This window comes from Acanthopagrus latus, chromosome 20 (assembly GCF_904848185.1).
Source record: "Acanthopagrus latus isolate v.2019 chromosome 20, fAcaLat1.1, whole genome shotgun sequence".
Taxonomy (NCBI): domain Eukaryota; kingdom Metazoa; phylum Chordata; class Actinopteri; order Spariformes; family Sparidae; genus Acanthopagrus; species Acanthopagrus latus.
Window position 1 is genome coordinate 13,509,820 of NC_051058.1, and position 13,205 is coordinate 13,523,024.

Below are 13,205 nucleotides of genomic sequence, written 5' to 3' on the forward strand. Positions count from 1 at the left end.
CAAAATAATTCATCTCGGGGAAATGGGTAGAATGTGCTGCTGTGTTTCGTTCCTCGTCTTTACCACATTCATTATTAAACTGGCGGTAAGCGCTAACAAGGCTCTACAAACCTCGCAGTGAAGTTATCTAGCTAAAGAAGACATTATGCTAGCTTAATTATTAAATGAGAGAAACTGTTTTCGAAGTAGTTTAAGCTACGTTAACGTTTACTGCCTTCGTAAAGCGCGGGATGTTATTAAACGTCGGTTGTTGTGTAATAACGAGGGTGTCGAAGAGGAGCCGGTTGGGTAACGTGAGGCACGCTGCTGTTGCTTTTGCTCCAGATGTCACAGAAGAACGACTCCGAAAATGACATTTGGGAGTATAAACCTCTGGAGAAGAAAAAGAAGCGTCGGGAACCCCATCCTGCACCTGCAACAGCGACCAAAAGAAGATGTCCACCCAGAAAAGCTACCAAGAGAGACTCTGCTTCGCTCAAGTCACCTGGCAGGAAAGTAAACACAGCTGGGAGTGGGGATAGTAATACGGTTGTTGTTAACATAGACGTAGATGGACATGGTAGTTTACAGGACCAACATCTACCCTCAAAGTCATCACCTGCTCATGACACAGAGCAGAAGGACGATGGTGCTGAGGGACCATCCTCTGGAGAGTTTTGCCCCATGTGTCAGATGCCCTTTTCCATTCTGGTGGTCCAGACTCAAAGATGGCATGTTGCTGAATGCATAGACACCCCCAGGGACACATGCAAAGGTACAGTCACCCATCCTCCTCCATACACTTCATCTGAAGACATAAATTGTTCCCTGTCATCAGTTTCTCTCTATATATGTCCACATGGTATTCTTTTACACACCTTTACGACAGGTTATTATTACCGTTGACATTGTAGAGACCAGAAATAAGATGTTTTTTTATTTTACATACACTACCGGATGAAAATAGTTATGTCATTCTTAGTCACGGGTCAAAGGCAACATGCACATCATTTGCTCCTCTCTGGTGTAAGGAATTAAATTCCCCAAATAACAATGCCAACCAGTCAACTTCTCCCACACAACAGCTACAGCAGATCATAATTTATTCCAAAAACTCCCAAAAGTGTTTCTGTCACTGTCAGCTTTCTGTTTTTATTCGGCACGTTATCCAAGAGCAGTCTCAGCTCTGTCTTTTCTTTCTACATGTTCTCCAAGAGCAGGTTTGTTCTCCATTTCCAGGTGTGTCTTCTCTTACATTTTGTCCTTTAAGAGCAGGCTCAGCTCTGTCTTTTTTTTGCAATGTGTTCATCAGGTCCAGGCTCAGCTGAGCGTTTTCTTGCCACGTGTTCTTCAGCAGCAAGCTCAGCTTGGTCTTCTCAGCAGACAGCGAGGTCAGGTTTTACAGCACTGCGTCAATGAGCACTGTCATACGGCCACACTCGCTGGAGTTTTGATGAGTAGAGTTCAGGAGCTGCTTCAGGTGGCTGTTCTTTATTCAGAGCTCCTTTGCCATGTGCTGTAACTCAGCTGTCAGACGTTGCTGTTTATGCATCTGAATGAAGAGGTTGCTGGTCACATCATCCGAACCCCATCAGAATGACATGACAGCTGGATCGCAGTCCCTTCATGCAGTTGTTTTGTGTGACTTTGTGGTTATTTTTATGTACAGCTTCTGAGGCAGGTCTTTCTTGTTCCTCATTCCTGATTTTCACCTGCAAAACTATGAGGGAAAAAGGCTTATGCTTAATCATTGTTGTTTACGGTTGGAAATAAATTAGATATTAGCTTTAACAGGGTAGTAATACGTGTGTACAATTCTGAATAGAAACTCTCCCTCTCAGATCTTTGCTTGCTAACCTAACTCTACATGACATACTCATGTATTTGGTCAATATTATCGCTCAAAATTCACATCTGGATTTTTTCTTCTTCCAGTTACATTTTTCAGTCAGAAACAATATCTATGAATCATATAAACACTCCTAATAACATTACTTCAAGTGGATATATTCTGGGTCAGTCGTGTCTTGTCTGTAGAAGAAGAAGAAAGGGGGTCAAGATATGTTACTTTGAATCATACTGTCTGGTAAATGCCACATTTCAGTTCAAAGAATAACAACAACAAAAACAAACACTTTTGGGGTTTGCTTAACAACTGCAGTAAACATGAAATGTCTAAAGAATCTAATACTTGAAGCAAATGTATGACTTTTGAGTTTAACTTCAATAGTAATCAGACACGTTTTAAAATCTGCATCGCTGATAATATGAAAAGGGGGGGAATCTTTTAAAGCCATGTCATTTTGTGGATATTATCTTTGCTAAGATAATAAGCAACTTAATCCTGCATGTTTCATTTGACCAGATGCTGGGTTTGTTAATAATGTGTAGCCTTACATATCAATCTTTTATTCATACTTTTCACCCTCACAATCACAAAAGTACATCTGTTGTTTGCAGTTTTGGCAATGAAACTCTCTCTCTTACATCTCTACCCCATAGTCACATAGCAGATTTATTTTGTTCCTACAGCCACAATAATAAATCAAAAAAATAAATATTAATGGTTTAAACACTCCTGATTACATTACCTCACTTGGATATCTTCTGTGTTGCCCATTTCTTGTCTGTTTTCTTGCTTTTCTTCAGGATTTTTTGTTCATCATTCAGTATAAGTATTAATCACGTCCATGAAATTATTAAGCTAGCCACAAGGTTTTATTTTCGTTTTCTCAGTCTCAAAAAAAGAGACAAATCCAAGCTCTGCCTCTGACCCTTCGGTTGGAAACACATGTTGTTGTGTTGTTTATAATACATACACATGAATGCGGGTGCACGTGATTATACAAAGAAGCTGAATATTTGAAAAAGCTGAAAATGCAGAAAGTTGAGAAGTACAACACTGAAAGAGCAAGAAAAGCTGAACATCTTGATAGTTGAACGGTTTCTCAAGCTTAACCTATGCTGAAGAAGCAGCAGAACAAGATTTGGGGAAATTCACCATAAGAATGAATATGCAAAATTTGCAAAAAAAAGCCAGAGCTGATAGACTTGCAAGAGACATTAAAAACAAACTCAAACAAAAGTATACACCTACATAACAATACCTATTTTTCTCATTATGTAACATCCTAAGTATAATGCACCCATGTCAAGAACGTTGTATGCATAATTGGGCATTAAACATAATCTACATTTACATTATAGCAAGAAATTCATTAACCTTGTGTTTAGGGCCCCACACTTAAGCTTAAATGTGTATGAGCTTTACCATGAAATGGGACTTAGTATATTTGTTTGTCTCTCATGCACTTTTGTATTATTAACCTCCAACTTGTGATCAGTCATGATTACAACTTCCAGAACTGGTAATTATAGTAATTCCCTCATGTCAGGAACGTGGTATGTCCATGTCTTTCAAAGTCTGGAAGACCAGCTTTGTTTTCCAAAATTTGAAGTCAGGTGCTTTTTTAATTGTTATAGCTTTGTAGCATTCTATAATAAGCCTTATTTCTATGTGTATACACAGAGTGTCCAGATGGCCTCCAGTGCTCTTCCACCATTCCAACCCATTACAAGAAGTTCAACCACACACTCCTGGCCCATAGTCGAGCTAACGGTGATGCAGCCCTCCTCAGTCTCTCCCAGCAGGCTGGAACCAGCAGTGAGACCAGCCTCAGCGGTCTCCCAGGACTCATAAACAATGAGGTGGATGGCTCTGTTTTAGAGAGCTCTCAGGACAGTCTTTCTGCCTTATCCAACCGTAGTGCCTCCCCTCACAATAACCAAACAGGAACACATCCGTCAAAACGAACAAATGGCCTCTTGTTTTTGCGCTCACCTGGCCCCGAAGATTTTAAGAAAAGGAAAGGCTGGTCATCCTCTTTGAAAAGACAAAAGTCTATTAGTTCTTCCCAGGAGAGTAGAGCAGAGCTTTCATCAGCTCCTGTCAAGGCAGAGAGTGGAGGAGGAGCTTGTGAACCCAAAATCGAACCTTCCCCTGATGATGATTTTATATCCTATTCTCCTATTTCTGAGCTCCCAGCAGACACTGAAGTGAAAAGCAGTGAATGTCGAAAAGCCCTTTTTAAAAATGATGCATCTGAAAATGAGTCTGAAGACTCTACGTTGCTGTTTAGTGAAGATGAACTTCTCACTGAATTCATAGATAATTTGGAAACCAGTAATGTGCAGCATGCTTCCTCAAACACCCAGCTGGAAGCAGTTAGCTCAGGACCGCCCACCAATCAGCTAGCTGCCTCTGCAGTAGACAGATCTGATCACACAAGTGGGAAAGCAGCGCAAAGTAGTATTCAGTCTCCACAGAGTATTGTTTTAGAGCGTCTGAGAGAAACTCTTCGAAGCTCAGATAGCCTGCATATAAAAAACTTGAATGAAAGCAGTGTTCAGTCAGAGCCGCCTCCTCTAGTGCTTCCATCACAAACCTCCATTGTCCATTCATCTCAAACAATGCCACCTCGGAAGGGGCAGAGCAAGACAGGTCAGGCCTCCTCTCTGAAGCAGACGGACATTGGGGTGTTTTTTGGCCTCAGACCCCTGAAAGAGAAGGAGAAAGAGGCTGAGAGCGGACCAAACGAACCCAACACCACGTCTGTTCCAACGCTTGGTGAAAGCTCGAGACAGAGACGACCAAGGAAGGAAAGGCAAAGAAAAAGTATGGCTGACACAGCTGCAGATAGCTCACAGGGCACTGTGGCTGTAGATAATAGTAACGTAACAAGGAATACTCAAGGAGAAGCAGGGAAAGGAAGGAACAGAGGATGGAGAGGGAGAAGGTGGAACAGAGTGAATGCTGATGGAGAAGTACAGCTCCCACGCTGTCCCTTCTACAAGAAGATTCCAGGTCAGTGATTGACAACACATCATACTGCTGCATACATTTTAAGGTTGATTAGTTTGTAATCTTATTTTTATTGTTCACAGGGACAAAGTTTGTCATAGATGCTTTTGGGTACGGAGAGATTGAGGGCATCACTGCGTACTTCCTCACACATTTCCACTCAGACCACTACGGAGGGTTGACCAAGAATTCCACATTTCCAATATACTGTAACAGAGTAAGTCAAACTGGTTATTGTGACTTCCAGTATTTATTTCCTAGGTGCCTATGCTTTGCAATTTATCTGGCGCTTGATGTGGTGTTTGGTTTGTGCATTTTTATTTATTTTTTTATCCATATGTAAAGCCACGGCATTATATTTTAAAGAACGATTCAAATACAAAATTCAAATTCCTATTTTATGTAAGGAAGCTTTGTCAACTCATAGAAGTTTGAAAAATACCAAATTTTAACCACTGAAAAATAGTTTTGTTCTCAACCAAATTGGTTGTTTTATCCACATACTCAATATTAAATTGATTGGTCTCTTCATGACTCACACCTGTCGCGGAGTGGAGTAGAGAAGATGAGACCAGTGCTAGACTGACTAACATGGGCACTGAAATGAAAAGGGAACGTTTTTTCCGTTCCAATCTGTTCCACGTCTGGTGTAAATCTGTCGTTGCGAGGGTGACCATCTGCTCTCAGAATGTGTGTATCACCTCTGACCTTCGACATTAGCATGGAAAGAGGCGAGCCAACTCTTGTTCATGCTCATCAGCTACAAGCGAGTGGGCGGATTTTCACGGCGCTGTCGTTTTGATGACAACTGTTTTTACAAACTACATCTAAAATATGGCTTCCGACAGGAACCACACCAAGTAGAGTGTAGAGCACAACCTGCAGAAATCAGATAAGACCTGTATATGATTGGGAAGTGCTTCAGTTTTAGTCCAAAAATCTGTACAAACCCTGTGTGTGACTTGATCTTCAGAAGATGGCGTTTTCTAGCATTTGTTTTCTACATGAAATGGTAGTGAATGGTGCTTTTTACCCCAGGTTTCATTTTAGTCCACCGCTGAAACTGCATCCACACAAACTCGACACTTTCCTTATTCATAAAGGAGCAGAAAGAAACACAGCAGCAGTTTAGATGTGTCTGCAGTTTGTGTAAAAAATAAATACGTAGATAAATAAATAAATAAATAAATACATTGTCTTCTTCTCCAGAATCCTATTTCTTTGCACCTCATTAAAAAGCTTCTTGACTGCTCTCTTCCGCAGAATTCATAAACATACGCCTGATCCATTTGTTATCTCATTGACTGCATTGTAATGAAAAATTAGCGTGCAGTTGGCAGCTGTGAATACCAATTTTCTAAGTTAGAACCATTCTTACTATAAATCTGAGGACCTTTTGTGGCATTCTGACAGTTTTGGATAAAAACCTTTCATATCCGTGAAACTTTCGTTGTCTCTGTGGGTCATTCTGTTTCTAACGGATCTTTCTCGCCACTGTGCGTACATTTGAGTTGTATAAATTAAGCAATAAACTGAACAAATTGAGGTTTATAGTCAAACAAGCATACATTTTTAGTTTAACATTTAATCTTGTGCATATTTTGGTCTTTTTAAAATGCCGTTTCAACCTGTAATTAGACGTGTTTCCTTCCAGTATGCCACTTCAGGTATTGTTCCTTTTCTATTTATGTTGAATTGTCATATTTTGTATATTTTCTGGAATATTTGAGGAAGCTACCTCCGTAACTACTCAGAATCAATAGAATCTATAATAAAATGTATTGTTTAAAGAGGCGGTTTATTATGTCAGCTCTCTTGACAAATGGATCATGATTTATCACAGTAAGGTCTGCGTTCTCTCCGGACGACGACTAAAAACAGCCTTACAAGGACCAGTTCAGACTCCGTTGGGGTTTTGTTTATTTGGTAGGTCACAGAAACTCAGCTTGGTTGCTAGATGGGTCACAGCCCAGAAAAGTTTGATCGGAATCGCCAAGGATCTACCCAAAAAAACCCTCCAACTTATCGTTCAGGCTTTTGCAGCTTCAGTGGCTGCTGCTGCATCACTGTATGAAAGTAGACTGTAAATGTCACAAATATGTCTCCTCGTCAGATCACAGGGAACCTGGTGAAGAGCAAACTGAAGGTGGCAGAGGAGTATGTACACATCCTCCCCATGAACACCCGGGTCACTGTGGAAGGAGTCACTGTCATCCTCCTGGAGGCCAACCAGTGAGTCGTCCACATGATTTCAGTATCAACCACTAAGTATTGTCCAAATTATTAATTCATTTAGCGTTGAGCTACAAACGACCAGAGTAAACCATACAGATGCTGGAGTTTGACACATGTTCATCACACAAGTACTTCCGTCATATAATTCATATTTGTATACACCTGCGTCTGCTCTTTTAGTTGTCCTGGAGCTGCCATGCTGCTGTTCTACCTGCCCGATGGACAGACTGTCCTCCACACTGGAGACTTCAGAGCCGACGCCTCCATGGAGACGTACCCCGAGTTACTCAGCTGCAGGGTGCAGACGCTTTACCTGGACACCACGTTAGTACTAGTCTGTCTCCTCGCATATACACACTGGAAGCACCACTGACGTTACTGAGGACTGTGGTTATATCGCAGTGCTCTCAGCTGTGCTGTGTGACCTTTTTTGTGTGGTGGACGTATAAAAGACTCTTCACAGCCAAGGTGGATCAATATTGGCTAAAACATGTTCAGATTTTCAATGTAAGCTCTCTTATCTCTCCAGCTACTGCAGCCCTGAGTACACCTTCCCCAGACAGCAGGAGGTCATCAATTTTGCAGCGAGCACAGCCTTTGAATTGGTGACGCTCAACCCACGTACACTTGTGGTGTGCGGTTCCTATTCTGTGGGAAAAGAGAAGGTCTTCCTCGGTGAGTGTGTCATTAAATCACTGAATATACACTTTCCACATTAGCGTTTGCCAGGAAGAGCCACGAGTAATCAATTTTTTTCTTGACATGACAACAGGTTCGGCAACGACTTGCACTGTCTTTTTAAAAAAACAGGGTGTTTAAAACAAAAACAATCACAGGACCACTTTTCCTAAAATCCTCCTAGATGATGCCTTTTTTTTTTTTATGAACATTGTAATTTTTATTTCTCTTTTTCATAATTGTGTTTTCAGTGTCTATGTGACAATATGCACAATAGCAATGCACAATATTATGCTGTGAGTTCACATCCGTCAATGGTTTAACATAGTATGAAAATTTGTGTTTGCATCATTGTTTCCAAAAGTCGATGTTTGTGCCTGTCGTGAACACAGAAAACTGAGTTTTTTAATGTCTTCACCTTTGTCCAGTTCAGTGACCTTAAACGTCATTACCTGTTCATGGAAATCCAAAATGTATATAAAACTATACTTACAGCAGTAGCTTCATTTTTGTCATGATACCATCTACATTCTCATACAAGAGCCTTATTAATAAAACCTGAGGTAGAAACAGACGATGGAGATGGAAATGGTGAGGTTGGCGAGGACTGGATCGTCGATCAGCTCTCATTATTCCGGGAGATTTGTGCTGACAAAAGGTGTATAGTGAAAGTGAGGTTCACAGGAAACCGATCTACGTGCTGACGATGAATTATTCTATTTGTTAAAAGCAAAAAAAATCTTGTCTATCGCCAGTTTAGTTTTGTAGACCATCGTTTGATACTAGAAGGTTTCAGACGCAGCGGCAGAAATAAGAGTCGCTCTCAAAAAAGAAGTGGAAATGGTTTCTTATCCAGCTCGTTCCTGTGGGCTGCCAATTAGCTGATGTGACGGTGACTAATTACACGAGAAGGAAAAAGGGTATGGGGTCGTTATCAGCCTGATCGCTAGACAGGTTGATAAATGAAATGTTTTTTGATGAGTCATTTTATTACTGAAAATGACATGGTAATTTATTCATTCAAGTCTTGAAACAGTGATTTTACAACGAGGCACCTACCACACACTGCCGGACACAAAATAAATGTGTTTCTAAACCTGCCGGTAAGACGAGTGTTTTTGTTTATATTGTCTTTTATTCTTTGTAGCCTTCTGTCACTACCTGACCTTTCCTCCCGTTGAAAAGGTCGTGTGAAGATTGTATTGATGTGGGAGCAGCGTGGAGAATGTTGGATTAGTGTGTTGTCAGAAGAGAGCCACTCGATGTGTGTTGCCCTCACGTGAAGACAGACAGCCGCCTAGTGACGCATGAATTACGGTCCATTCCACTTTGGTGTGCAGAAGCAATCAGACGACATTGCATTCAGTCTGCAATCACCTTCGCTTCGACAAGCTCTGTGCGAAATTGGAACGGGAAACAATCAACAGCTGATTCAGTTGATTCTACTAAGCCACTTTGTTTTCCTTTTCTGTGTGCTCATAAACACACAGTTAAGAGATGGTGAACATCATGAGATAAATTGAGATTGTTTTTTTTTTTTTGCTTTAAAGAAACAGGGTCATTTATCAGTTAACAATTTGCACAATGGGCTCTGTAAAGTTGACGTAACGGCTGTCTTTAGGGATGAGTGATATATGTCGGACCAACACTGGGAAATGTCTTAGTGGCCTTTTTGTCCGTGACATTATAGCCAGTAGAGAAGGCTGATGATGTGAGGTAAAATTACACAGTTGTTGTGCACATGTCATACATAAGAAGAGTTAAAAGTTGTTGTACAGAGAAGTTAATTCAAAATACTTAAATAAAAATAGGATAAAAGAATAAAATCAGTAGAGCGCGTACCTCTGGCGAGGCCCAACAGTCTCAAGGCCCCAAACATTCAATCACGCCTTTTCCAATATCGGGAAAAAAATGTTTTTAAATCCACTAGATTCAGATTTTTATTTTCACTTTCATTTTATCTGGATTATTTTATATTTTGGAGCAAGTGAACTTAATCATGAAATAAAAATGTGCAAATGCTTTTTGGGGTGTAACATTGTTCTCTGTCTGCAGCGCTGGCGGAGATCCTGGGGTCCAAAGTGTGCCTCTCTAGGGACAAATACAACACCATGTGCTGCCTGGAGTCTGAGGAAGTCAGAAATCGTATAACCACCGACTGGAAGGCGGCGCAGGTCCACGTGCTACCCATGATGCACCTCACCTTCAAAGTAGGTGCAGCAGACTCATCTTCGATTAAAACTTGTCCTATTTCAAGAGGGCATGTCAGACTCATTCACTGCACGTACTGTAAGTCGGTGTATTTAAATGAGTTTGGCATTTCGTTTAATGATACAGTGCTTGGCGAGATGGATGGGAAGAATAAGAGTTTCCTCAAACGGTCCACAGACCTTTTGTGGAAATGTTTGTCCTGTTTGAACCTGTTTCAGATTATTTCTATTGTTATATCTTGCTGTGCAAACACATTGTTTATTCTGCTTGTGGTCTAGTCACAGTTCTAAGGGCAGGGGCTTAAAATAATTAGAAGACGCTAATTATGATGACCAAGCACATCATCTCTCTAAAATGATTAAAGTATTTAAATTTGCCATCTGTATGAGCTCAGATAAATCCCAGAGTTGATATAATTCAGGCATCACAAGGCACAGAAAGGGCTGACTTGGGAGAAATGGAGTTTAGGTTTGCAATGAGATCTTTGAGCTATTTTTATCAAGAGGAGCTGCTACAACTTGGACAAAGTCACCTTGAAATGAACAACATCACTTAAGCAAAATGATGATTGCATCTTTATGTGAGACAGGTTTTATGAGCACAAAAGCTGCTCAAACCACACAGATTCTCATGTTTGGTAGCTGTTCTTTGTAACAGTGTAGGATCATCCTAACATGATTGATTTCTTTCCTCACTCGCTATGCAATGCTGCTCAATCTCCTACTTTAATCAAGCTTAGTTTTTATCTTTAACTGGCAAAAATGGGCCTCCATAAAATTGCCTCCCTCCTCTTGCCTCCAGAAACTGCAGGATTATCTGGCGCGCTTCTCACGGCAGTACGATCAGCTGGTGGCCTTCAAGCCTACAGGCTGGACCTTCAGCCAGCAGGTGGAGTCAGTGGAAGATATCCAGCCTCACGTCAGCGGCAACATCTCCATCTATGGTACACACTTATCTTTTGTATTTAATATATATATATTTTGGTACAGTTATTTAAGCAGTGAATACTCCTATAAGGCTGAGAAAGATGTTCATGAGTCACAGCTGAGGGAAAAAAGGCCATGAATAATGACTTTTAGTAGTAAATCCTTACATCTTACAACTGCTGCTGCTGTTTATTTGAAGTTTCTGCAAGGATGGAGGTATTGGTGCTGGTCTTCTCTCCTTGATTGGTCAAAATCAGACCCATAAACTGATTAATATTCTTCACCTTGCCACATGCTGCTAAGACTTAAACACAAGAACAACACTCTCCTACTGCCAGAAACGTGACTGTTCATCCCATTGTTGCATTTAGCCTACAGCTCCCTCTTTTGGCAGAGACAGGAGGAGAGGGAGTGTGTGTGAATAAACAATAGATCATGGCTCCTTTGCTTCAGCTTGAAGAGGATGCTGGGTTTCTTCACTCATGGACAGCTCTGCTGGACAGCAGCCCAGCATCAAACCCCGGCGCCGAAATGGGTCATGACTTGATTTGCCAATGCAGAGTTTGCCTGTTTATTTGCTCCTGTCCTCTGTTCCATATTCTTAATAGATCTGTCAACAGCATCAGCCATCTGGCCTGTAACCTACAATCACCAGCTAGAGGCTTTTGCCATCCACACGGGGGTATAATTTCTCGCTCCTCAGCAGTTTGTGTGTCAGTCGAGCGGAAGCCAATTTGCACTTTCTCTCTCCGCCTTGTGTGGATCTCCTCCTCCTCGCTCTTCCCAGCCATATGCTACCACCGCTCCTAATACTGTTCTCTGCATGTGGGAGGATTGGATGTATACTTGACTAGGTTCAGACGTGGATAGAGGAGCACATCAAACCTGAGGATGAGCGAAGGGAGGACAAACTAGAGGCCTTGTGCAGCCGTCCCGAGATGTCATCTCATTCTGTCCTTGGAAACAAAATGAATGAGTCATTCAATAGTGTTAATGTTTCATTATTTGAAAGCTGCCTCGTCCCCTCAGAGGGGAGAAGTCTGAGCCTGTGGGTGTTTCACTCCTCTATACTTTCAGACATCTGGCTTCATGACAAGTTTTTACCTCCAACCAATTCTCCTCTGTATTCACTGAGCCTGATGTCTCGGGGAGGAATTTGGTTTAAACAGAAATTGATTTAAACTGAAGAATCATGTCTGAAAAGTCCCTCAGGTTGAGTTTAAACCCTAACCCCCTAACCCCCCTCCCCAGCCTTATTCCCTACAGGAAAAACAAAGTGTGGGTTATCTTCAGGTTTATTAGTTGTTTCCAGTGTGGCTGCATTTGAACTTTTTCTGACAAATGCAACTTTTAAAGCAAAGATACATGAAAGTGCCTGTGTTTGATTACATGATATGGTTATGAGTTATATGAGTACTGTGAGTGAGTACAATTTGATTCAGATCCTAGTTTTAAATTATGGCTAAACAGTTATGGGTGGTTTACAGATGTAGAGGCTGAGTTCTTTATCTTTTAACATCTAAGTTTTTAAAAAATCTACCATCGTAACAACCTTATCTTGGAGACAATCCTCTCTGTTCTCTTAACAGGAATCCCGTACAGCGAGCACAGCAGCTTTCTGGAGATGAAGCGTTTTGTCCAGTGGCTCCAACCCCTCAAGATCATTCCCACAGTCAACGTCGGCAGCTGGGCCAGCAGGAAGGCCATGGAGAAGTACTTTAGTGAGTGGAAAATGGAGGCGAAAGCTAAACGGTAGCTTATGCATCAGTAAAAACTGTATTCGCAGCTGACCTCTCAGCTGTTTGTTGGTAATAAGAGCGGAACCAATTAATTCTCAATGCCTCAGATACTGTATGACCATGGGGAACAAAGGTATTAACACTACAACTCAACACTAAGCTCATGATGCTAGCAGAGCGAGGGGCTGTAATATGATTAAGAAAAAAGGTCAAGCGCACACTCTTGAACTCTTTTATCTTGAACCAGCTGACCTGAAATAACTGAAAACGCTGAAAGCTGTTCCATGTAAACACGATCTGATGTCTTATGAATCATGTCTACGGTCAGACCTGTGTCCTCCAGAAGCATTTTACATTGGAACTAAATTAATAGGATGTTTTTTATGCTACCCTGCCACTTCATCTGTTAACCTCATTTGTCACCTATATACTGCAGGCGCTGCTTTGAAATTGTGCAATTTCATAATTATCTGTATTATTTTCTAAATTAAATTTTTATCCTGAAAAAATAAATGTTTGAAATGTTAATTTTAACACTTTTGTGCCACTGTTTATTTACCCATCATGTAAAGATAA

The 13,205-nt window shown here is 41.1% G+C and overlaps 1 protein-coding gene and 1 long non-coding RNA gene across 2 annotated transcripts; one reads left to right on the forward strand and one right to left on the reverse strand.

Annotated features, from left to right (window-relative positions):
* The first annotated feature begins 107 nt into the window (after positions 1-107).
* dclre1a (DNA cross-link repair 1A (PSO2 homolog, S. cerevisiae)) lies at positions 108-13,163 on the forward strand. Its single transcript, XM_037082090.1, has 9 exons — positions 108-754; positions 3,509-4,843; positions 4,924-5,057; positions 6,954-7,072; positions 7,256-7,399; positions 7,605-7,750; positions 9,809-9,963; positions 10,766-10,907; positions 12,480-13,163. The coding sequence occupies exons 1-9, from the start codon at positions 325-327 to the stop codon at positions 12,644-12,646; spliced, it is 2,772 nt and encodes a 923-aa protein (XP_036937985.1). The 5' UTR covers positions 108-324; the 3' UTR covers positions 12,647-13,163.
* LOC119010164 lies at positions 1,268-3,956 on the reverse strand. Its single transcript, XR_005071921.1, has 2 exons — positions 3,821-3,956; positions 1,268-1,699 (listed from the first exon to the last, which is right to left on the reverse strand). It is a non-coding gene; the product is annotated as an uncharacterized LOC119010164 (long non-coding RNA).
* Positions 13,164-13,205: the final 42 nt, after the last annotated feature.

What these genes read in the sequence shown, in the direction of transcription:
- dclre1a (XM_037082090.1), top strand. Translation starts at nt 325, where the DNA reads ATGTCACAGAAGAACGACTCCGAAAATGACATTTGGGAGTATAAACCT. An exon ending in CCCCAGGGACACATGCAAAG is followed by an intron (nt 755 to 3,508) that starts GTACAGTCACCC and finishes GTGTATACACAG; the next exon opens with AGTGTCCAGATGGCCTCCAG. An exon ending in ATCCTCCTGGAGGCCAACCA is followed by an intron (nt 7,073 to 7,255) that starts GTGAGTCGTCCA and finishes CTGCTCTTTTAG; the next exon opens with TTGTCCTGGAGCTGCCATGC.